This window comes from Cimex lectularius, unplaced genomic scaffold (genome assembly GCF_000648675.2).
Source record: "Cimex lectularius strain Harlan isolate CLEC.00 unplaced genomic scaffold, Clec_2.1 scaffold51, whole genome shotgun sequence".
Taxonomy (NCBI): Eukaryota; Metazoa; Arthropoda; class Insecta; order Hemiptera; family Cimicidae; genus Cimex; species Cimex lectularius.
In genome coordinates this window covers 350,978-376,496 of record NW_019392674.1, presented here as the reverse complement: position 1 = coordinate 376,496, position 25,519 = coordinate 350,978, and the positions used below count along the sequence as shown (strand labels likewise).

Here is a 25,519-nt window from a genome sequence, read left to right as displayed (position 1 = left end):
GGCATAGTCGTAGTGGTAGTTAGCACATATACATGACTACCACCCCCATGAAAGATCCTAAAAAATTAAATAAATTGCAATTGAAAGTTGCACTTATTAAGAAAGTCAATAAGAAACGAATTATTTTTTTTTTGTTTCTGAAAGCCGGATTTCCGTTGTGATCCTTCGACTTCCAAAGCTTTTCCCAGGCCGGATTCGTAAAGCGCGTCTTAATTACGTGAAAGCACACCGCGGAACACAAGACTTTTGTAAAAGTGGACCAGGCATTAATTAAAGGCGCGTGGAATCTTCGGGTCGAAGGAAAAGTAAAAGCTGATTTTCTTACCGGCTCCCCATATTAATTGCCTCCTGACCATTTGGGTTAGCAATTTACAGAAAATGATTATTATATCTGAAAGTGCGACCTCGGGGCTATCAGATTGAGAAGTGATATCGCCAATTTATTTCATTTATGTCTGTACCTAAGGTATATAACTATAAAACTGGATGTTTATTGTATTCAATTTAATTAAAAGTGTGCCAATACGATTTCAATTATCTAATAGTTTAAACTGAAGAGGAATCGTGGAACGGTTTGAAACAAAGTGATAAAATTAATATATTAAAAAACTGTATAAATATGAAAAGAGGGCAATTAAAATATACATTGATCGATCTATTTATTTATTTCTCAAAAATGTATATCATTATCTACGTATTTCTATTTATTTTCCTAACCAATTGTCCCTCTAAATGCATTTTGTTAACATGTCTGTTAGATAGTACAGAATATTTCAACGCTCTAAAAAGTGTCTGTCTCTCCTCCTCAGTTTTTCTTTTTAGTAATTATATATATTGTAATGTGACCTTTAGTGCAACATTGAAGGTTCTCTGTTGTGTTTTTATTATTTTGCCAGCTTTTTTTAATATATTATGGCGATTTATTCATACTCATACATTATGAAAAAAAACTGTAAAATATTTAGACGTGCTTAAAACGTTTTCTAGAGTTTTATAAATAATATTTGGAAAATGATCAAATTTAGGCGTTTAAAATTTTATATTGAAATTGCTTGTACAAAAAACAATTGGAAAAATTGGAAGTTTTGTTTGAAATATTTGTCTCTCTTTAAAATAGAGAGAAAATTGTTTTCATGTTTTATGCTAAAAAGCTCGATAATGCATTTATATTGTTGAAAAGAAAACGATTTGTATTAAGGCGCTAAAATTCAACAGTCTTGGACATCGTGCGCATTTAAAAAATGATAAATAATTTAGTAATCTTGCCTCTAACCCGCTCAGACGGCGCAGAGTGATCAAGTGACAAAGCGGCATAAACTGTCTTCATATCTCGTAATTAAAAAACATTATAGTGTTTATAATACAATATAAATTAAAAAAAAAAGGCGACCTTTCCAATTATTTTACTTGACAATAAAGGCTATGGGGTTTGTAAAACGATAGGTCTAATGGATCAGAAGGTTCAAATTTTGTAGAATTGTTATCCAACCACATAAACTTCTACGAGGGTTCGCAACAGCGGAGGTTAAATCAACCCTCGGGGTGCCGGTGCTTTTGAAAAAAAAGCCTATTTGTAAGTATGTCGGGTTCGAATCCAGCGGCCCTGCATTCGAACCCGGGACCTTTGCCTTACAGTGATGAGCGCCGTGTCAAAGTTGCGGCCACCGACGCCCCTAAACTTTACAAAATATACGACACACACACATATCCATTTTGTCCGAAAATATTCATGGATAAGTCTGAAAAAAATCGTATCAAATCAAATACCAAATTAACTAAATATGTCCTTTTTTGGAAACGCTATGTAGACGATATTTTAGGTAAGTGGTAACACTAAAGGATCTATAAGAATTCCTCCAATTAACTACTTCTTTACAACTTAGCATAAATTTTGCATTGGAAATAAGTAAAGATGGTTTTTTAAACTGTTTAGACTTGAAACCGTCATAATAAGTAGCCTAATTCAAACGGATATATATATATANATATATATGGAAAACCCACAACTACGATATTGCTATCAGTAGATTTTTCTCAACCATGGAACCAATGGAACCAAAAAGAGCTGGATTCATTTGGCTAATAGATCGTACGTTGAAACTCCTATTAACACCTTTTAAATAAAAAAAAACTATTATAAACAATTCAAACCTTATCTGAAAAAATTGATATCAATAAATATTTATTGATAGGTTCCTAGCCACCCAATCAAAAATGAATCATTAGCTTTTCGTTTCTTGCCATACATTTGGGCTGCATATTTTTCTTTTCTTTGACAAGTTGCTGAAGTTCTAACTAATAATCCTCATGATGTCTAATTCTTCCATTTTCTGATGATGTCAAATTGTTCCGTGCATTCGCTATTGCTATAGACTCGACTCAAAATTCATTAATAATTTTATCTTATTTATTTTATTTTTTTGACTGGGGCTTCCGACATCTAGGTCATTTCAGCCCCCAACTAAGTATATGTTCTATTTACCCTTTCAAACATTCCATTCATAGAAATAAATACATCCATAGAGTACATTCATTCCGTTTGGTCGGTGGAGTACTTGATATTCCTCCACCGACCTATGCTCAAACTAACCTAGATTGGGGTCGATTTTATAAATATTCCGCCATCTTCCCCGAACACACACTCATACGCTCTCAACGTTCGAGGGGCGATGATGACGTTATATTTCACCCTCCACCCGCCATTCACGCTAATAAGACATATTATATACAATAATAATAATAAAAAAAAACAATTTCCCCTAAAAAGCGGAAAAGGGGACCCAGAAACCCGCTCCCTTGATCAACTACCATTCTCATATCGATGGCATGCCTGCACGATCTCTGTAGGGAGCCAAGGCATGACATGTTTCCAGTATGTGGGACACATCGAGCAACCTTTCTCTGCATAAGGGGCACCTGCGCGAGCTTTGGCCCAAAAGCAGGTGCCCGTGTGTCATCCGCGTATGGCCAATCCTCAGCCTGTTGAGGACGATCCCTAGTGTCCTGCTCAGGTTCTCTGAGGGCCATCTATCGGTCATGCTCTTGGCTCGCTAATACTATAGACTCGTTAACATTTCAAAATTCATTAATAATTTTTTTGAGCTGGGTTTAAATACCATCTTCCAAATTTAAGTGACAAATTAATTTGGTGAATCTTAAGTTAAAATTTGTATACCGTAATAAAAAATAATCGAAGAAGAAAACAGATTTGTTAATTTAGAATAATATATGAATGATTCCATGATCATTTTCACAGTAATTGGCATAATCATGGATATGATAAATGGTGGAGCAATTGAGCTGTTCCATGTTTTAACTCTAGTTTTTAATTTTAAGGTGAGTTCTTTTTTACTTCTTTACAATCGTTATTGTTTAGAAATTGTTCACCTTTAGAAACGTATTTTTGATGTTATCATTATAGCTATACAATTCCATTATCGGCTTTTAAAATACCGTTGTTACTTTTTAATTTTTTATCAATAGACCTAATGGTAAATGGTAGATTTATTTTTTTGACGTTTAGATTTACAAAAGTGTCACGAGCATGATCTTTTTAATCTCAATCATGAACTTAGACAAAAAGAATAATAAATTGAAATAATTAATATAGTCAATTATGACAGATTTATATGGATTAATTTGTATTTATGTTACAACATTCTGCCGATGGAGGGATAGAAGATTTTTTGTATTTAATTCTGTTTTTGAGACAAATTTTAAGTCTTTATTTAATAAATTGTTTCCTTATTTATTTAGTACAATGCTTGTTAAGCCTTGGGTAAAATTTAATTGGAGTATTTTGGTCTTGTTAATGTTAAAACTGGCCATAATGAACATCATAATTGAACTAGACGTATATAGAAAATCCACAACTACAAACATTATGATACCAGCGGATTCTTTTCACCCATGGACCGAAAAAGCTGCCGGTTTCCACCAGCTAACTATAAAAAAGAATTACAAACTATTAAAACCTTACTAAAAAACAATGGATATTAAGAAATATTTATTGAGAGGTTGCTAGTTAAAAGAATAAAAAAATTAACTTTAAAATAAGCAACAATAGGACTCGGCGACCCCTCCAAAAAATGAATCTTTGTTTCCGTTGTTTGCCATACATCGGTAAACTATCAGAAAAAATAGGTAAAATTCTTAATCGAGAAAGTTTTAGAATAAGTTTTAGATGTACGTGTTCATTTAGAAACATCCTCTCAAAACCTAAAGCCAACGTTGACAACTTAGCAAAAAACGGGGATTACCAACTTAATTTTAATCATTGCGACAATAAATATATAGGAAAAAGAGGTACAGCAATTAAAACGAGAGTTAAACAACAGTTGCCTAAATCGAATAAATTTTCGGAATTTATGGAACATCTAAAAGAACCAAAATACAATTTTAATTTAAATTCAAATACAGTGTTACATATCCATTACAATTCGTGATCCGATTGATCAATTAACCTTTTTCAATTAAGTAATCTTTATATAAGGTATTGGTTGAGATAAAAAAGTCAATGGCACGAGCTGGATTCGAACCCACGACCTTCGGCAAAATACGTCGCTGCTCTACCACTTGAGCTATCGTGACATCGATCCGCTCGGACAGTAACTTCCCATCTCAACCCACCTTTTGAATTTTCCCTCCTTTTTGCCATTTTTCAAATGTGTAATCTGTTTGATACTCGGCGACTACTGAATTTATGATTATATTTGTTTCATCATAACAGGTTCAAACAAAAACCATTCGAAACCCCCGGAGATATAAAAACATCTAGAACATTAGTAGAAACTCGTGCTAATGAATAAAATCATCCTAACATGGGAACGCTGGCGGTTTTCTGGTTCAAGGACTTAGAATGATCAGATAAAGCTTGCGAATCCGAAACAATAACTGCTTAATTGGAGGAAAGTGCTTGTTATACTTTCTGTTAAAATTTGTAATGAAACATATACTATATGTCCACGTTTTTTATTATAACGGAAGAAAATATAATGAAAAATCTGTTGCCTGGAAAACGTATTGCTCAGTTTGTAAAAATTCAATATAATTTTTACAGATATCAATATTTCGTATTAGATTATTTGTCGCATACATTAATCTCTTCCGAGAATATTAGAAATTGAAGTAATCAATAAGAGAATGTAATGTTTCAAACCCTGGATGTTAGAAATGATGAAGATGTGGTGAGTATGTAGATTCACTTTTTGTAAATGATGGTTATACACATAGCTTCGTTGGTTAGAATGATTCGGATTTCGACCACTATACAGTCACGGTACGGATTCAAAAGGTGAGGTTGGGATGGGAGGTTGGTGTCCGAGTGGATCGAAGTCATGATAGCTCAAGTGGTAGTGTAGCGGCGTGTCTAGCCGAAGGTCATGGGTTCGAATCCCGCTCGTGAAATGATTTTTTGTCTCAACTAAAAACCTTAATTAATTGAAAATATAATCATAAAGTTGTTTTCTTCTTTAGACCAATTACCACAATTTAAAAAATGTCGCACATATCAAAATAGTAAATAAGATTGTATATGTGGTCTTTCTAGTTTATAATAATAATAGATGAGCTATTTCAATTGTAATTTAAAAATAAATCTTAGGAATGAAGAGTGATGCAAGAAAAAAAGAAATTGAAAGCTGCTCCTTTACTTGAATGTCGATAGAAAATAAAATTTACGCTGTGATGCAGTTAATACAAATTATTTAAGAAAGCGTGTAATAAATTTAAGACGCAACATTTTTGTATTAGAAAGTCAAAGAAAGTCAATTTATTAATTTAATATACTGCGTGTAATCATGATATGAGGCGTTAATTTTTTTTTTAAAGAAAAACCCATACGGTTAAAACGTTATGAAAAGCCTTCGGCCCGTAATGAAATGAAAGCAAAAGAAATTACACAAAGAATATGAATGAAATACTTTCTAAGATCAATCCTGAGATCTACATTTCTAGAACAGCGGACTAAAAACCCATATAAAGCTTCGAAACTTTTAATTACTTATTTTTTCCTCGAGATCTTATCTGTTGTTATTATACAGCGGGTACGATTGTTCTTTTGAATCTTCATTGGCGAATTAAATTGCCGTTTTTATTCCAAGTAGGCTTTATTAACCTAAACAGCAATAGAAAAAGAACTAATTCGTACTTCTGTATTGCAAAAGTGTGCACATTAATTGAGTAAACTGAATTTTTTTATTTTTTATATTCTCATACATTAAATACAGATATATATATATATATATATATATATATATATTTGTGTGTGTGTGTGAAATACAGGCTCTCTCGTGGACTAAACTGGATGTGTTAATTTTTTATATTTTCATACTTGAAATACAGATATATATGCACAGGGTGTCTCATGGACTAAACTGGATGTTTTATTTTTTATATTCTCATACTTGAAATACAGATATGTGTACACAGGGTGTCTCGTATACAGAGGTCAATACTTCAGAATGTAATGTATAATATGTACACCACAATTTGGAGAAGATGACGTTATAGTCTTAAAAAAATGGCAAAAAGGAGGGAAAATTCAAAAGGTGGGGTTGAGATGGGAAGTTAGGGTCCGAGTGGATCGAAGTCACGTTAGCTCAAGTGGTTGAGTAACGGCGTATCTAGCCGAAGGTCGTGGGTTCAAATCCCGCTCGTGACACTGACTTTTTTTATCTCAACTAAAAACCTTAATTAATTGAAAGATATTAATTGGTCAAGCGGACCACGAAAACTAGTGAACTTATAGTCTAATATCTGATTCTCCATTGTCGAGAAATCCGATGATAAAAGTTAGAAGTAAGATGGTTGTTTACTCCCAATTCATATGGTTTAGTCTAACCTTGAGAAAACAAAGTACCTGGTAACCAAAACATTTCTAGCGGGTTTTCATTTGGTTTAATTGCTTTAATACCACAAAAAGTTTGCTTCAGACAATCAGGGGATTGAAGATGAACCTCTGGTAGACGGTCTGTCTTGAATAACGACGAATTAAAGGAAGCTATCCGACTTCATTCAGGAGCTTTCCAGATTGTTCAACGTAAGCGATAAACAAAATTCTCTAGCTTATTGACTTGGGGTCTTGGATGCTGGGCAATGGGTTTTTAATAAGTGGACGGTAACAAGTTTCAGAGTCTAATTATTGTTTTGACAGCACACAGTAGAGATGTTTGTTCAACGTTTGTCAGATGAGACGAATCCTCCTGTCAGAGGATCCGAAGCACAAGGAGGTCGTACCAATGGCTGTCACATAATGACCCTGTACCATTGACGCATGAATATTCCCAACAAAGGGTTTAGTGGAATACTTTATTCAACTTTTATACCACTTTTAGGCAGTTGCTCTCTTATTGTTGCATCACCGAACCCAGTGTAAATATTCCTCGGCCGCCCTAGTTTAAACTTGCGCGATTTTGAAGCTTTGAAAAATAAAATATTTTATAATTTACAGTGAAATATTTAAGCCACTGTCTTTATCAACTGACGCATTATTCTTTTGGTATTACGTAATATAAATACCTAATACTTCTATGTAACTAGAAATGTTGATTAAAGTAAATTAATCCTACAACAAATGAAAAATCCTAAGAAATTTTCTATAATATGTACAAAATTACGTAGAAGATAAACTCTACGAGTTTCGGAAGTTCTTGTCGAAAATTTAAGAAAGAATTTTATGATTCTTTAAATGCTTAGAAATATTGCTTAAGATTTGTCTCTGATTACTTAATTTTTAATAGGTCAGTTAATAACAATGCAAAATTAACGTTTAATTTAAAAAAATAAATATTTTGGGGTTGAAAACCGTTAAAAACATTAGTGATTAAGATTTTAAAACTTTTATTATAATTGAGAGTAACACACAAGAAAGAAAAAAGGATCTTCGGTACAAAAAGCAAAGGGTAAGAAAAAGACAAAAAGCTTGTATAATTAAATTACATGTCCAAAATATCCCTATTTTTTGACATGATACATCAAGAAGTTCATTCAAAAACTGTTAGACATAAAACATCTACTACTACAAATTAATTAAATATATTGACTGTCCCAATTTTTTGATATTAAAATTTGTGCAAAATATCCACCAGAACACTCTTTTTGAGAGGATTCAAAATGTATGCAATAATAATTTCATTTTATACTTAAGAATACTTTAATTTAACTGTTGGCGTATAATGTTATTATGCAAAGTCATTAGATAATTAATTTTATTAAATTAATTAAGTTTCTAGTTCATACGAGGATATAAGTTCAAATAATTAACATTCTAAAGAATTGATCGAAGAGGGACCCGGGAAAGTGCACCAGTGGCTACGAAAAAGAAAAAATGTTAACGCAACCTCTTTATTTTGCTAGTGATAATAACATTTTTCAATTTTTTAGTACAAATATATACACTTTTGTTTTACTTTCACAGAAAAATCATATTTGTGTGATACAAAGTTTGATGTGATTTATGTATTTTTTGAAATCAAGAACATTAATGATTCCTTTTTTTTTCTTCCTGCTGGCTTTTTCATCTGTAATTGAATTTACTTTTATTGGTGTTATTATAGCATGAAAAAAATTATGAATGCGTTTATTCAGATAGCTGCTTTTGATATGTTTACCAATGTACTTGACAGAATTGTACCACTTTATGCGTAATTAATATTGGCATGGGAACAATTTATTCGTGGCTAGGCATTTCTCGACTTTTTGTAATAGACAAGGATAAATTTGACACGAGTACTATTAGTTTCCAATGGAAGAAAGGAATACTTAGATCATTAGTGGCTACGAAGAAGAAAAAATATTAACATAAACTCTTCATTTTTCTAGTGGTAATAACATTTTTCAATTTTTTAGTACGAATATATACACTTTTGTTTTACTTTCACAGGAAAATAATTTTTGTGTGTTACAAAGTTTGATGTGATTTTTGTATCTTTTGAAATCAAGAACATTAATGATTCCTTTTTTTTTCTTCCTGCTGGCCTTTTCCTCTGTAATTTAATTTACTTTTATGGGTGTTCAGGGCTCGTGGCAACTCTGAAAAGGGACATGTGGTGCAGGTTGAAATGCATTAGCTACAGATGATTAACGATACATAGTAATTACAGTTTTAACTAGTGCTATTATTAATAAATTTTATGTATAAGATTAAAAACCTATGGTAATGTTGCACGGGCAGCAAGAAAAAATTTATGAATGCCTTCTTTAGATAGGTGCTTTTGATATGATTACCAATATGCTTGATAGAATTGGACGACTTTATGTATAATTGATATTAGTACGGGAACAATTAAGCGGTTATGATTGTCTTATAAGTTAGACAAAATTTTGCTTGTACGAGTAGATAATGTTAACTCTTACAATGGTGTTTTGAATAAAGGATTGATTATAAGTAAAATGTTTGTACCAAAAACATGATATTATTTGGTTTTTTTGTGGTCTGTGTACTGTCTTTCTTTTTTCTTTCTCTCTCTCTCTCTCTCTCTCTCTCTCTCTCTCTCTCTCTCTCTTTCTCTCTCTATCTATCTATCTATTTCTATCTATCTCTCCCTTTCTCTGCTTCTTCTAACTCTCTCTCCCTCCATCACTTCTTCTCTTTCTTTACCTAATATCTTTTTGTTACCTATTTGTTACCTTTAATCTATATGTATTATCTGCCTGACTTCTATCTATTTAACTATCTATCTATAAATCTATCGGCTTATCAACCTAGCTATCTGCTTATTTCGTGCTCGCTCCTCTGTCTTTCTCTCTCTCGTTATCTTTCTCTCACTTCCTAACGCTGAAATATTCTCTGCGTGTGTTTGTTTGCTTAAAAAAATAACACAGGTATATTTTCTTAAATTAACTTTAATCAACCTAAAACTTCCATTTGATTTCCGTCAGATTAATGTCGTTGTAACGCTTCACAGAGATTCTACATTCCACTCCATCTTTTGTCGTGAAAATATTCAGGAATATGACGAAATACCTGAACGTATCTGAACAAAACATAATGCGAAAAGAGGAGGCCGAAAAACTAAGTAGTGGATAGCGAATATTTCGTAAATTTCTTTTCTAAAACCAAAGAGGCGATATTAATATTTTATCAAAGCTTACCTTGTAAGAATTACAGCATTTGAAAACTCAACAGAAACCATACCATTTCAAAAATATTAACAATGATTTCTAAAATAATTGATCAAAACTGAATGTTTCTCCATTAAAAAAGTGATAAATATACCATTAGAACTTACGTCAATTTTGTTAAAGAATCTATAACGAGAGAGAGAGAGAGATAGAGAGAGAGAGAGAGAGAGAGAGAGAGAGAGAGAGAGAGAGAGTGAGAGAGAGAGTGAGTGTGTGTGTGTGAGAGGGAAATTATATTTTTCATAAGATGGTTTATTAATCTTTTTTATTGATAATGTTTGTCAATTTAAATTATTGTCCTTATGGAAACGTGGGTAATAATAAACTGGGATCAGTAGACAAGTTAAATTTACTATGGTGTTAACTTTGAAATTATATTTTTTAAATTATTTATTTTACTCTTCTTTTTCGGTTGTTGACTTTTTGTATTTCTTGGGTTTCTTTTCAGGAACTAGACGAACATCAAACTTATTTCCTGTCTATTCATATCGATTTCAGGCTCATCAGCCTCCTCTCATCAGTTTCGTTTTCTTTTTAGAAATGTGTTTCCCGAAATCGATATCAATAAAAGAAAATGAGATTGAATGCTGTCTAGTTTCTGAAAAGAAACTACAGAAATAATAAAATTTCTTACGTAAAAAATCCGTATTTTATAGGACTGGAAAAGCAGCAACAAATTGTGAGGAATGACAATAAGCAGTATTTAAAGTAGTATTTAAATGTTTATGGACAATTTTCGAATGTTGGTTCTATTTTAATTCAAAATATGATTATGAAACTTTTAATAAAAACTATTTAACATTATTGTTTTATAACACTAATTATATTATAAATAAAGTATATATACTTATATATTATTTATCAACAACTGTATATTTAATTATTGAACACAACCAACAGATTGGATTTTTTAAAAATAAATTTGGAAATATTGTCGATATAGAAGAAAATACCATTTCAAACTTAACATATATATAAAATCTCAAATTTAAAATTATGTAGTAATAAGTCGATAACATTAATTGTTTAGAAGTTGTGGGCAATGATAAATTATAAATTATTAACAAAATCAATCTCATTTTTTAATTATTTTTCTAGCCATTTGACAACCTTGATAAAAAGTCAAAAATATTCTAATGCATGTTTTAGCCGAAATGTATTTTTGAAAATATTTATTTAAACTTTTTTTGAAAAGTCCATAATATATTTCTTGGGGTTACGATTTGTTCAAGTTCATAGAACAACAATCGAAGTACAAAAAAACATGAATGATAAGTTAGAAGTGTAAAAAATACGTAATTCTTACCATTAAATATCAAAATTTTAAAAGAAACCGAATTGACTATGAGGAAAAAAATATACAAACGAAAGTGACCAGTAAAAAAAGAACACAACCGAAAGGAAAGAGTGTTAGGTTAAGACGGAAAGGTGAAAAGTCTAGATCAAGTGAAAGGTGCTGTAGTTGTGTTGTTATTGAAGTTTATTTCAAATGAAATATCTGTAGATTACAAGTATCAATTTAAAAAGATTATTTTATAAAGATGAAGAATACGAATCTCGATTAGGGAAGTAAGGTGTAAAAAAATAGTATATTGTTAATGATTGTATTGATGTCAGTGCGGAGTGGAGGGAGCGGTTGGAGGGGGTAGGTAGGTCAAGTCCAAGGGTAAGATATAAGGAGGCTGAAAGCATTGAGCGGGTCATCAGAAGCGAGAAGTTCTCCCGTGGAGCATCATGTTCAGATCAAGATACGTGGCTTTAGTGGCTTTAGCCCTGCTGGCGGTGGCAGCGGCTTTACCCCTCGAAGAGGATCCGGAAAATACAGTGACTGGTAAGGACGAAACTGGACTTATGGATAAGTTGAATTCGCGCTGCTCTAAAAGAGAGGCGTCCGCCTGCCTCATGCTCAAGTTGGTTGCGTACGTCAACCGCCTCCTCAAAAAGGCCGACATCCCGGTCGCCGACGGCCTCGAGATAAGTCGGACTTCCGAGGAGACGACCGACGACGGATTGAGCGACGCACGGGGAGCCAAGACCGACGAGGAAGCCGTCGGCAACTTGATCGCCGGAAAAATGTGGACTTTCGTCAAGTCGCGGTCCCTACGCTGGGAGATCGTCCCCGGGTCTGAAGTCGTTCTCAGCACATCTCCGGACTCAGAGGGACAACTCAGCATCGACCTTTCTTTAAGGGAAGCACCTAAGGAAACCGGTAAGCCTGCTTTTCCGTGGCTCCTAACAACACTGTAAATAAACCACAGTAACCAAATCTAATTGTAAAATTTGAAGAAAAAAAGGAAGTTTAAATTTGTTTGCCCCACGGAAATCGCACGCTGCCGTTTTCTTTATGTTTTTCTCATCCAATTGTGTTTCAAATTTTAAAAAAACGCGGTATTACGTACTGTAACAGTGACGTGTTTTTACATAGACAGATAAATTCTTTCAGGCTGTCTTTATAATTTTTTTTAATGTTCTTTCGCTTGATTAAAATTATTTAAAGTTCATTCAATTTATCGCTAAGTTATAACCAGGGGCGAATCTCATAATTCTTTAAGAAATTTATATTTGGGATTGTAAGGCCCTAGAAGGGCGGATAAGTCTAAACATTGTTGTTTCTTTTTCGCAGGTAGGGGTAAAAAAAACAACTTCGGACCGCTGCTCGCCGCGGGCGCGATGAAGATCGGTATGGTAGGAGTTCTCGCATTCAAAGCTTTGGCCCTCCTGGTCGGAAAAGCTCTCCTCGTTTCCAAATTGGCCTTCCTCCTCGCCGCGGTCATCGGCCTCAAGAAACTTTTCTCTCACCAGAAACACGTCACGTACGAAGTCGTGGCCCATCCGCATCACTCCCACAGCCACACTTCTGAACACGGCCACGGAGGAGATTCTTACAGCTCCGGCTGGGGGAGGTCCATCGACGTCGCTCCTGCGAAAGCTGCCGGCTCAGAAGCCGACGCTCAGAAGCTCGCCTACAAAGCCCACGCACAATAAGTAAGTTTTCGTTTTGCTGTGAACGTATAAGTAAAAAGGAAAATACCCCACTGGATACTACTATGCACTGTTTTGTTTCAGATTTGCCGAAGAGTCTGCGAAGACTTCCTGCTCAATCACAAAAATTATTTATTTATTTATGAAATCAAGTCTTTAATTTATTTAAATTATTTGTTAAACTTTAAAAGAAATGTAAATTTCGACTCGACTATAAGTTAGCTGCGAGGTAGCCTCGTGTGAATGGCTAGTGAACGACTCGACCAACGACTCTGGAAAGACCTCGACGGCAGACGACCAATAAAAGCGAAAAACCAAAGAAGACGAAACTAAGACGAGACGGACGACGGATCGGACAAAAAGACCAACTAACTACGGACAGAAGGGACGTTACAGATTTAGGAGTAATTACACCAGACGAAGGAGCGTCTTAAGATATCTCAGACCAAAGAAATATAAACATACTTAATGAACTCGACACGACTCTAAATACGACGTTGACTTAACAGAAACAGACACGAAATAACTAACACGGAAACACGCCAGTAACCCGTCGCAAACAGGAACACAGACAGCAAACGTTTGTAAATAATTTCCACTGTTTTTGTAAATACCCGTATTTATGAAATAAAAAGTCTTTTAACAGTTGTTAATCGATATTTCATTTAAGAAAAAACCTCATCCTTCATACTTAAAATGCGACGTCTTTTAAAAGTATGTGTGCCAAACTGGTAATTACAGGGGTTGAAAGTTTCGCCCTATATTTTAAAGATGACCCAGTTAAAAACATGTTCTTCTGGATTAAGGAGTGGTTCATTAAAAAAAGCAGGCTAAATGTTCTATCTTTCCTTTTTTTAAGTATGTCTATCGGAAGAATATCAACTTGGTTTAATGTTCTATCCCACTCTCCTGAATTCCAGATGGGAATTTAGCAAAACAGGATATCCGCCAGACAAATGGTTTTTCATTGCGTTTCATAACAAAATTTGGTTTTAACAAAAATAAGTTTATCCGTATGAAAAACTACTCTACTTTTTTTATATTGGTGGGGGGTATCGTGAAAAAAACGCCAGAGGAGATAGTGGGGATCGAACCCACGATCGCGTATGAGCCAAGAGTCTCTCACGCTAATCACACGGCTACCGCTGTCCTCTACTCTACTTAAATAGTTATTAAATTCGCTTTTTTAAATAAAAAGTACCCTTTCTTCATAAAAATAAAACAAAAAAATGTTAAATTTTATCATCTAACAGACTAAATACTTAATCATAGAATGTAGGACGATTATCCGTATTTTTCCTATATCAGTAATATTCTAAATAACATCTAATATTGTAAATATGAATTATAGATGATTTGAAAATATATGATTTCGCAAATAGCTGTAATAGTCTCCCAACGAGCTTTTCAAAGACATTTTTTTCAATAATTACAAAAACTTTTGTCCTTTTCTCCAAAAGTTTTAATTAATCGTTTTAGTCTAACTAACGTAAAATTTAATAGTTAATTAACAAGTTGGAATGATCATTGCTAGTCGCTCTTACCTACGGAACGTTAATGTAAATGTGCATTTACATTTAAAAACACCATTAAAATGTATAAAATATATTAATATTTAAATTTTCTAAAATGTATAACATTCAATTTTTTACAAGAAACAATTAAAAATTGTTTGCAATGCTTTGAAATAAACAAGAAAATACGATTATTTTAATGCATATCACAAAATAGGTTATTAAAAATTTATATGTTTCAACAAGATATTTAATTTTACAATGGTAAACAATTATTATCAATAAATCAAGTAACACGTCAACTCTGTAAACCGACTAATGTAGTCTGTAAGATGTATGTAAGTAGTTGTAACACTATGATCTTACATAAAAATGTCCAATTTATAAATAACCTCAATTGTCAATTTAATTGAATCATCGTATTGTAGTCCCAATCGTCTGAAGGTTTACAGATAATTGTGAGAAAGGTGAAAAATTAATCTTATCAAGTTGATAAAAACCTCGGTAATTTTAATTCTATTAACACTTAATTATTTACGCATTAAAAACAACAGTCTATGATCGCAGAAGTTTCTGGGGTTGGACAAAGATTAAACTATTTTTCCAACATCTTTTATGCTAATTCCATCCATTCGATTACTAAAAATTACATTTAATAGATTTAAAAAAAAAGTTTAGCCTTTGTTTTGATTCCAGACTTTTAGAAAAGATGACGGATCTAGATAAAATATTAAAAACAATTCATTTTGTTATTACCAGCCATAAATCTAACAATATAATTTAATCATAAAGCATCATCAAACATAAAAGTACGAAAAAATCAATAAACGTTAAATAATAATAAATGAGTGCTTCATTGTATAATTATTTTAAATAATATATTTTCGGCATATATGAAAAATACACAGGGGCTCAAATATATTTAATTTATTTAATTATATTATATGACTTATTTTAACAATTTTTATTTTATATTTCTTTTCTAATTGGTTCCTCATAATTATATTTTTTCAATCTTCATAAGCAAACATTATCAACAACAAAAACAAACAATGTTTTTTTTTTTCAAAGAATGATGCTTTATGTAATTATGTAGTACGATGGTACAAAGTGAAGTGTGTTGTGAAAAAATACAATATTTAAAGATCGTGAGATGCGGTCTGGTGTGACGTAGGTTTTAGAAAAACATTTTCTTTATCATGCCAACGTTTCGATCTTTATTGAGATAATATAAAGATCGAAACGTTGGCACGATAAAAAAAAAAAATGTTTTCTAAAACGTACGTCACACCAGAACGCATCTCACGATCTCCGAATAATCATTGACTAGCGGTCAATAAAGAACACACAACATATTTAAATTATCTTTAAGTTTTTTATTAATATTCATAAAATTAAAGTAAGAGCACATAATTGAAGAGTATCATTCCCTGAATCCCTGCCTATAGGAAGTAGGTATGCCACCAGATATAATTATTCTTAAGCAAGGCATCGTGTATTTGAGTCCCCGGTTCCGATTTTTGGAGGAAACAGGAGAGTCTTGTGCTACTTTTTTTGCTTATATTCAGAGTGAAAGTAGTTATTAATGTGAATGTGTAGTGTGGGATGGCCGATGCCTAGATAGTGAATATCACTTTAACCTCAATTTGATTAGTTATACAATATGGAGGGTAATGGAGGTTATCTTATTTGTGTAAATAGTTTGTAAATAGAAAATAACGTATTTATAAGTGAGTGGGTTTAGACATGAGAAAAAGCACGCGTTGGGATCTTTGAGAGTGGGATAAAAAGTTCCAATGAAGATTTGAAGATGTAAACCTGTAATCGATATATCGCCAAATTAGACATTAAAAATTTGGATAAAACGAAATTTTAAACTTAATTCCAAAGCTATAAATTAGTTTACATAAATATCTTGACATACATAAAACTAAAAACAAAACATTAACCATTAAAATGACTTTTTTGACATACGAAAAAAAGTCATTTTAATGGTTAATGTTTTGTTTTTAGTTTTATGTACTATACTTTATCAGGAAAACGAACAAACTTTTGTTTATTTTTGTACATGATAATAAAATATTACACGTACATATTTTTATTAATTATAAATATTCAGATATCGTGAGATGGGGTCTGGTGTGATGTAGGTCTCAGAAAAACATTTTCTCTATCGTGTCAACGTTTCGATCTTTATTGAGATCATCTTGAGGGCCTGGGATTTACAAACATTGTTTAAATTTAAAAAATACATGTAGGATATGGAAAAAAGTGAATTTATACAATGCAAAAAATATATTTTTTATAATCAATCAATGTATTTCTATCCCAGGCCCTGAAGATGTCAATAAAGATCGAAACGTTGGGACGATAAAGAAAATGTTTTCTGAAACCTACATCACACCAGATCGGATCTCACGATATCTGAATAATTATCGACTAACGGTCACTAATCACCACACATTAATTATAAAAATTTTTAAAAAATGTGAATATATTTTTTGTACATATATGCCAGTATTCCTATCAAAATATATAATTATCTTTGACAGTACTATTCCATCCAAATTTTATGAAACTGTTAAAGGGACATTACGCGAAAAATATTTAAACACTAGGTATCGTGACTGCGGATGAGAAAGCTCCTTGGCCCTTAGGATAATTGCCTGATTATTTTGGTCACGACGGCTTCAAAGATTGTTTTTGTTTTTTTGTTGGTAAATAGTTGGAAATGTAAAACCTACGACGACTGCTTATTCAAAAAAACAAACTTGTTATAAACCTTAATTGCCTGACATCATTCGGTTAGACTAACCCGCACCACTGGAACGTATTAATAGTTTTGAGGACAACATGAAAACTTTCTTAACTTAATTTTAATATGTGAATTGTGTCTAGAAATTTATTTTATTGTTATCAATCTATTCTTTTACCAACTCCCGTGTTCATAATGTTAATACTGTGCTAATATTTACAAGACGACCGTTGACAATTCACTTTGTAAAAAGAGAAAGGATAATTAAAACAATATAATTTCTGTACTGATCTTTTGATCATTAAATACAAGCAATTGGGCTTTGATCATTAAATACGTGAAATCATAGAGAAGTCATCATTTAAAAATAAAATTCAATTTTTTATACTGTATCAAAATATACACTCATTATTTTAAAAAAAACTTTTCTTTGTTTAATTTCACAAACTAGTTTATATTGAATTTTTTCAAAGATGACGCAAACATATACAAACCTATAAATTCAATGTTACATTGCTATAAGTCTGATCTAAATATTGAAATTATATACCTACCTGAATTTATCTATATGTAAAGCTTAGTTAGCTTTAGTAGAAAAAATGTGATATCAAGTTTTTATATTTATTAAATAATATCCGCATAAAACGTGAACGTGGGATACAAGACTAAGAAGTGTATTTTCATAAGAAATTAATATTTTGGGAAAATATTTCAACCATTACAATCAAAAATTTAAAAATATTAGGATTTAGTGATAATAATGAGAAAGTGTTTCCAGTTAAATAACTGGTCTTGAAAGTTTTGTTCTGCAACGTTCGTAATGTAAAAATGAAATAGACCAAAAAAATTAAGATTCGCTTCTTACAAGGGAGGTTTTACTGGCAACCAGTAGGATGCCAAATTGGAAAATTAAATTTTATAAGTTTCGACCAAAGAATAGTTTATATAGATTTGACTTTCAATGATAAACATTTCAATAAAAAGATTAAATATTAAGATTTATTGTTTTCTTTAAGGTTTAATGTGCCAGCATGTTTTACATGATAAAGTATTTCGCCGGATAAAGTATAAAAATATTTCGTATCAACACTGAGGCAAATAGTGTAGAACTAGATTGGATGTGTGTCTTCTCCTGTAAAAATTTATATACAGTTGATAAATAGAGCGTAAGGAATTGTATAATAAAATTTGTTTAATGACCTTACATTTTATACATACTTTGTTGTATATTACACATATAATTAATAATAAAGTGTTTATTGAGTAATTGCCCGCAGAGAAATACAGGAGCAAATAAAAATATACAAATAAAAAAGAAAAAAGAAAGAGCCTGCGCCTTAATACCTAATACAGAAATGCGTAGCGGGTTAGTATTGAATTGCCAAACACGGCGAGTAAAATGTTTTTCATCATTCCTTTATTTATGAAATTCCTCTTGTATTTATTGTGAATAATTTATATTAATGTAATTATATTCCTAATTGTTTAAATTTTTTATCTTTTACTTGTATCATATATTTAAAACTTATTTAAAGGCTATTTTCTATATGAATTATTCTCCATTTTTCAACTCTCTACATAGATTAAATCGCTGATTTTCGATGAATAATTCATTTACATTGATCGTATTGATCTATAAAAGGTAATTAATGTATTTAATAATTGTGTTCTTTCCAGTTTTATTTTACCAATAATGATCAACGTCATCAGCATCAACTTGCTAACTATTTAGTACTTGATGTAAAAAGTTATAGGCCAATTACACGAACACCAATATTTCTAAAATTTTTGAAATACTCTATCAAATTAGATTGATTCATTTTGTAAATAGTTTTCCATTTCATTTAAAACACAGTATGGATAAAGGAAGGGTTTAGAGTAAATAGTTTTAATGAATAATATGATAAACGTATAACAACTATGAAAATAATGTTAAAAGTAGTATGGTATTGTTGATAACAATATTCTGCTTGATAAGCTGTATCACTAGGGTGTTCAAAGTTCCTCAATAGTCTTTTGTTCAAACTTTACTTAGTTAATTTACTTTAGTTGATAAAGGCAAATTATGGCTGTAAATAATACCTCATCCTTCCAGAGAGACCGTATCTCAACACTTTGTGGATGAAGGTGCCAAAGGGTGGTACATTATGCCCGCGGCGGAGAGGGGCAACCAAAAAGTTGACCCTTGCGTTTGAGGACATTTCTTTTTCTCAATCCAGGTCCCACGTCATATTTCCTTAAGATCTTTTTTAACGGTTGGGTGCAAGGAGAGTTTCCAGGGAAAGCAATGGTGTAGCATTGAGAGCGTGGTGAACTTTCTTAAGCACGAGCTGTATTCGTGTGTTGGATATAAGTCAGCAGTGGATGGCGGGTGCTCGATCAGTAGCACAAATGGGTTACATCCTGTCTGCAGGTTGGGTGCGTAACCAACTACGGGGTAGCTCAAAGTTCCAAGTTCCAAGACCGGTAGCGCGCTAAATGGGAATGTAATCGTAGTGGTTTAGTGGCGAGCCCCCTGGCGGGTACTTAGAATATAGCCTGTTGTTCGGTGGTGCATTTATCGGCTTCCTTTGCTGAAGGCAGTGTTCGTCTAGGGGGTGGTTAGAAATTCCACTATAAACAAAACCGCGACCGTAGCGGATGCGGCAGGTCCTACGCTGATGGAGCCCCAATACTCTGGGAGATTGAGTTACCTCTGGATAGTACAGCAGGTTAGACAAATGATGCATTTCAATACCGAGAGAGCGGCTTTCCAATAGATATGCGGCACACCGTCTGGTGCATAGATGTCGGCCCACCCCATCGGAATGGGCAAGCGAGCGAAGTCATCTTAGTTAGTGTAGATGACTTCTATACCAAACCTCAACACAGGATTAACACTAACCGCTTGAGAGCGGAGGTGGTCGCTCCTATCTTGAGAAGATAATTCTATAATAAGGCCATGTGTCAGATGCGCACTCTCCTTCTGAGGACATTGCGACCAAAATGGAAATCAAATGTAAATAATATCTCATCTAGTCATAGTACAGTTAAGTGTATGGGGTGGCTCGTGGCTGCATTTTGGGCCCCATATATTTCAATAACTTAAATGTACATATAATAGTTTAACTATGAATATTTTGATTTTCCAGCGTGTTGATTAAACCAACTTTTTACGAAACTATGATACTGATGCTTTGAGGTTGTTACTAAATGAAATTTATGACCATTTCCGTGCAAACTTTTGTGAGATGAATACGAGGAAAAATCAGTGTATTTGTAATACGTATCTGAAATTGTCAAGGTTCAGAAATTTTATGTAATTTTTGTTTAAAAGTGTTTTTTGTCGAAATAACACGTTTTGAGAACACAGTTTTGTCGAGAGTTTTTAAAAAATGAATGTAAATAATTATTTTTCATATTTAATCTTTAAAAGATTTATTTTTAAAACTTTAACAACAAGGAAAGGTGGAGTTTACATAGCAAAAATTTGATTTAAAATTTTTCAGGAATTTCATCTGTTAAATAATAAAATTCTTATGAATTTGTGAGATGTATTCGTTAGATATCCATTTTTGTCATTGAACGTTTTTTTTCGTAAGGATTCTTGCTGGATATGGGATGAATAATGGCGTATCTGCAGATACTTTTCTAATAGTTAAATCCTTCTACTACAATGCTGTCATTGGCTTAGCAGTCACCACTTCTGGCAATATTTTAGAACGCTTATCATTAGCCAAGAAAACACTGCCAGAGTTTTCTGTTTATTATTAAAAATTGCTCTTAAGGGAATTTAGTGTAGAAAAATTGCTTTTAAAGTTCTTCCGTGAAGAAACTTTTCCTGTATTAGGGAAGTATAATAAAAAAACTTGATAAAATAAATTATTTTTATTTACTTAATTTAACATTGGCATAATAAAAAAATTATTATAAATAAATAAATACATTTTCTATACTATCATTCATCATAAATATTGTTTGTAAACTACGATTTTGTACAATAATGAGGAGAATAATAAACAATTTGGTTTGTACTAGCTAGTATGCCCGTCCGGAAAATGTAGAATTTTTACAGAAATAAAAATCACGGCGACAAATCGGCATTAAATTAATATTAAAAAACAATTGTTGCCGTTTGTTTTCTACCATAGGTAGATCCTGGTTGTCCTAATTGAGGTAGTCCATTATATTTAGAATTTTTTTATTTCTTGTCGATCTGTTTCACTGTTGTTCTGTATACTGTCGTTCTGTACTTGGGCCTAGAGGATTTTCTCTCAGCGGCTGAAACAAAGTAAGAACATGATTTCATACCGGTATAAGAGAATAAAATATTTGGAAATATTTCTTACTCGGTATGTAATTGTAAGCCGTGTGGTTGTCCGTAATCGATGCAACTAGAGGTTGAGAGTAATGGCCGTTCAGATCCGTGGCAACGTCTGAAGTTCCTGCCTGCACGTCGTACATCCCATCCCAGGCAAATTGCTAAATGAAGTCGATTAAAGAAAGTCATTAAAAAGAATTAAAAAAAGGCAACTTGAAATATATCCAAACCTGAGCCATGACGTGAGCTTGTGGATAGTAGTAAGGGGTCGCCTCAACGTGTTCCTGTTTGTGCTTCATTTTGTCGTAAATGTACTTTCCGGCCAGGATGAGCGAGGTGACTACGGCAAAACCGCTCAGAACTACGGACTTGATTACGAGGACTTTAAGTGCTCCCAGGGCAGCGATGATGGCGCCAGCGATTTTGAAACCGACTATTAAAGGGATGGCGAGCTGCATCGTTTTCTTCCCTCTCCCTATCAAACAGAAAATAATAATATTAAATTGAGTTTTGTATTGTAAATCGTGACAATAAAATTGAGATGAAAAGATGTGTCAACGGAGGGACTCCGATCAGAAACGGGACAGTACTTGGAAAAAATTATAAACAGAAAGATACAAAGGAAGATAGATAGGTAAATAAATAGATAGAGAAAGAGGAAAGAGAAAGAGGGAGAGAGATAAATAAGAGATGGTGGGAGGGATGAGGAGGGGTAATGGTAAGGGGAGGGGGAGGGGTGGGGACGAGAGAGTGAGAGAGAGAGAGAGAGAGAGAGAGAGAGAGAGAGAGAGAGAACACAGATGGAGGGATGGATAGAGAATGAGATAAAGAAAAGAAATGAGAAAACACATGGATAGATTGACAAGCAGCAAGTGTGTGTGTGAGAGAGAGAGAGAGTGAGAGGGTGTGAGAGAGAGAGAAAAGAGAGAGATTATGTTGATGATGATGAACGCTTTACTTATCTAAGAGATAAGTCTCAAGGACCATTCTTACATCGACCGTGAACTACAAAGGTTCCTAAGCTTATTATACTTCCAATTCATTAAACATTAATTATTTCTATTATATATGTATATTTCTAATTATTTGTAATTTATTGTTTTCAATTTGTTATATCTTCGTTCTACATTGAACTACATATGTATTTATTTCAAATGGCCTATTGAAATAAATATTATAGTATACAGGAAAATTGAGCTATTAAAAAATAAATGACTAATTTAAAAAATGGACAAAAATACTTTTTCAATGCACTACAATACGAATAATTAATTGTAAATTGTCAATAAAAATCTAGAAATAAAAATTTGTAGTCACTAAATAGAAATATAAAAACAAGGAATTAAATTTAAAACAGTGAAGTTTTAGCATCAATCTTAGCTTAATCAGAGGTGATTTTTAAGATTATTCTGAAAATCTTACATATTTCTACATAGTTTTATGTGTAAATATACTAGAAAAAGTTATTGCACCTTTTACTGGGAATGACTATTAAAGGTCGTGGTTTTGTTCTGAACGACTCACAGACGGGAGTTTGAAAATCTTGTATATTTATCGTGAATCTGAGACATGTACTTAAATTTTACATATAGATTTTTGGTTTTTAAACTTTTAAAATTGAAAAAACTTTACACAATAGGTTGTAATCGATTAAATCTTTAATTTGGAGAAATTTATGTTGGTAAAACGTGTTATATACCTGCTGCCATATTCAGGCTGCGGATGTAAAAGATATACACGTTTCACCCGTCTTAAAATTTTGTGATTTGTGTTGTTTAGGTCAAACATTGAGAGGCAGAGAGAGAGAGAGAGAGAGAGAGAGAGAGAGAGAGAGAGAGTACGAGACAGACAGAGAGAAATTGTACGATGGAAAGAGAAAGAAAGGAAGCCTCAGAATAACTCGAAGACCAAATTTCATTTTGTGGCATAAACTGGTCACATTAAAATGAACTAGAATCTTTGGGTAAGTTATGAAAACAGCAAATTCTTCGAACATAAGTTGAATCTACATATAAAACTATTAATTAATTAAATGATTAAATTCATAACAATTTAAACGTATTGATAGTGTTTTATTTAATCCTTTTTAGAAAGATAGTTCCTACTCGCAATAAGTTGTTTTGCAACAACCGGATTTCGAGCCCTTTAGCTCATCATCAGGTTGAAGGACATCTACAACCACGTCTCTCGACATGAATTGCCAAAGTGAACCCGCTGATACCTCCGCCAACGCGACGTTCCAATTAGCAGCTGATTTTTTTAATGGCGCTCAATTTGAACGTGCGAAACGCAGAAATTATAACACAAATAAATATTATAATTGTAAATACTTAATATTATTAAACTACTATAAAAATAATAACAATTAAAATAATTAGTTTAATTATTTGGATGTTTGGTATTATTTATGTACATATTTAAAATGGGAAGTAGATCAAAATCTGTTATATTATTAATGCATTTATCACCATGTTCAATTTTACATGAAATTTAATTTCAAATTTCTCAAACCAATCTAATTCTTTCCCTTTGTTGAAACTATGTAACACTCTTGTATTTAGATTTGAATTGAAATTATGTTTTATTTCTTTTAGATGGTCCTTAAATTCCGAAAATTTGCTCGATTTAGCCAAGTGTTCTTTTACTCTCGTTTTTATTTCTCTATCGCTTTGTCCTATGTTTCTACATTTCCATTTCTAGGGTTTTATTTAAATTGATATGATTAATTTTTAATTTCAATTGAATCTTTTTTGCCTTCAACATAGCCTTAAAAGGAAGTTCTGCAAACAAACAGAAATCACAAGGAAGCCGACAGCTTACAAGGAAGCCTCGGAAATTCTGAAGTCATTTCAAATTTTAAATTAACCGCTTTTACTTCAAATTGACCAGTTTTAATTACATATTAGCTGCTTTTTAAAGTTCTCATTAAACCTATCAAAAACAAAACGTCCAAAACTTATGTAAGACAGGTTGCGCCCCTAAGTTTAAAGAGGTGGTATTAAATGTAAACACGTAAAGTCCAATTTCTGCATTTGAAAAAAATCAAACATAAAATAATTTGCCTCTTAATAGAACATTTTATTTATAAAACCCCAATTATTTTAATTTAAAAAAGTCAAATTAAAAGAAAAGTCATTTGCTTTTATACACCGATGGACAAATTTAACGAACCACGCAATTTATTTAGTTTAAAATTAAATCCGTTATCTTTCGACATTAGTTACAGGTAATTAGGGGCTATCGTAGTCAATATTAACAGTAAATAATACGTTGTTAAATTTTTTGTTTCCTTTTTTACTGATTAATCTCATTTGCACAAAGAGTAGCATTATGCGTTTCCATTCTGCTACGCCTAGTGATCGCTACCAGTTACTCTTTTTCCTTCTTTGACTTCCTTTGATATTATTCCTATTCTTAAAACTTTTTCAATGACTCCAGTCAGGCATTTGAGTTAGTATGGCAGGTCAGATCATAACATTATTAGAAGAAGGATACAGCCATCACGAATTTGCCAGGAGACCGAGAGTAATTCACTCTACATTCGAAAATGGTACTTTTTACAATAAAAGGATAGTTCCTACTCACAGTAAGTTGTTTTGCAACGATCCGGATTTCGAGCCTTTTAGCTCATCATCAGGTTGAAGGACTTCTACAACCACGGCTCTCGACATGAATTGCCAAAGTGAATCGCTGATACCTCCGCCAACGCAACGTTCCAATTATCAGCTGATTTTTTTGATGACGCTCAATTTGAACGTGCGAAACGCGGAAATTATAACACAAATAAATATTAGAATAATAAATACTTAATATTACTATAAATTACTATAAAAATAATAACAATTA

At 32.5% G+C, this 25,519-nt stretch overlaps 2 protein-coding genes across 2 annotated transcripts in view; one reads left to right on the top strand and one right to left on the bottom strand.

Annotated features, from left to right (window-relative positions):
* The first annotated feature begins 11,820 nt into the window (after positions 1-11,820).
* Positions 11,821-13,731, top strand: LOC106662105. The gene is made up of 3 exons (XM_014385912.2): positions 11,821-12,331; positions 12,746-13,107; positions 13,189-13,731. The coding sequence occupies exons 1-2, from the start codon at positions 11,857-11,859 to the stop codon at positions 13,105-13,107; spliced, it is 837 nt and encodes a 278-aa protein (XP_014241398.1). The 5' UTR covers positions 11,821-11,856; the 3' UTR covers positions 13,189-13,731.
* Positions 13,732-21,306: 7,575 nt separating this feature from the next.
* LOC106662102 overlaps positions 21,307-25,519 on the bottom strand; it is a 25,170-nt gene continuing 20,957 nt past the window's right edge. The window contains exons 2-4 of the mRNA XM_014385910.2: positions 21,904-22,148; positions 21,702-21,834; positions 21,307-21,633 (exon numbers count right to left, since the gene is read on the bottom strand). Of these exons, the coding sequence (XP_014241396.1) occupies positions 21,554-21,633; positions 21,702-21,834; positions 21,904-22,148 (458 nt within the window). The 3' untranslated portion in view covers positions 21,307-21,553. The remainder of the gene's footprint in view (positions 21,634-21,701; positions 21,835-21,903; positions 22,149-25,519) is intronic.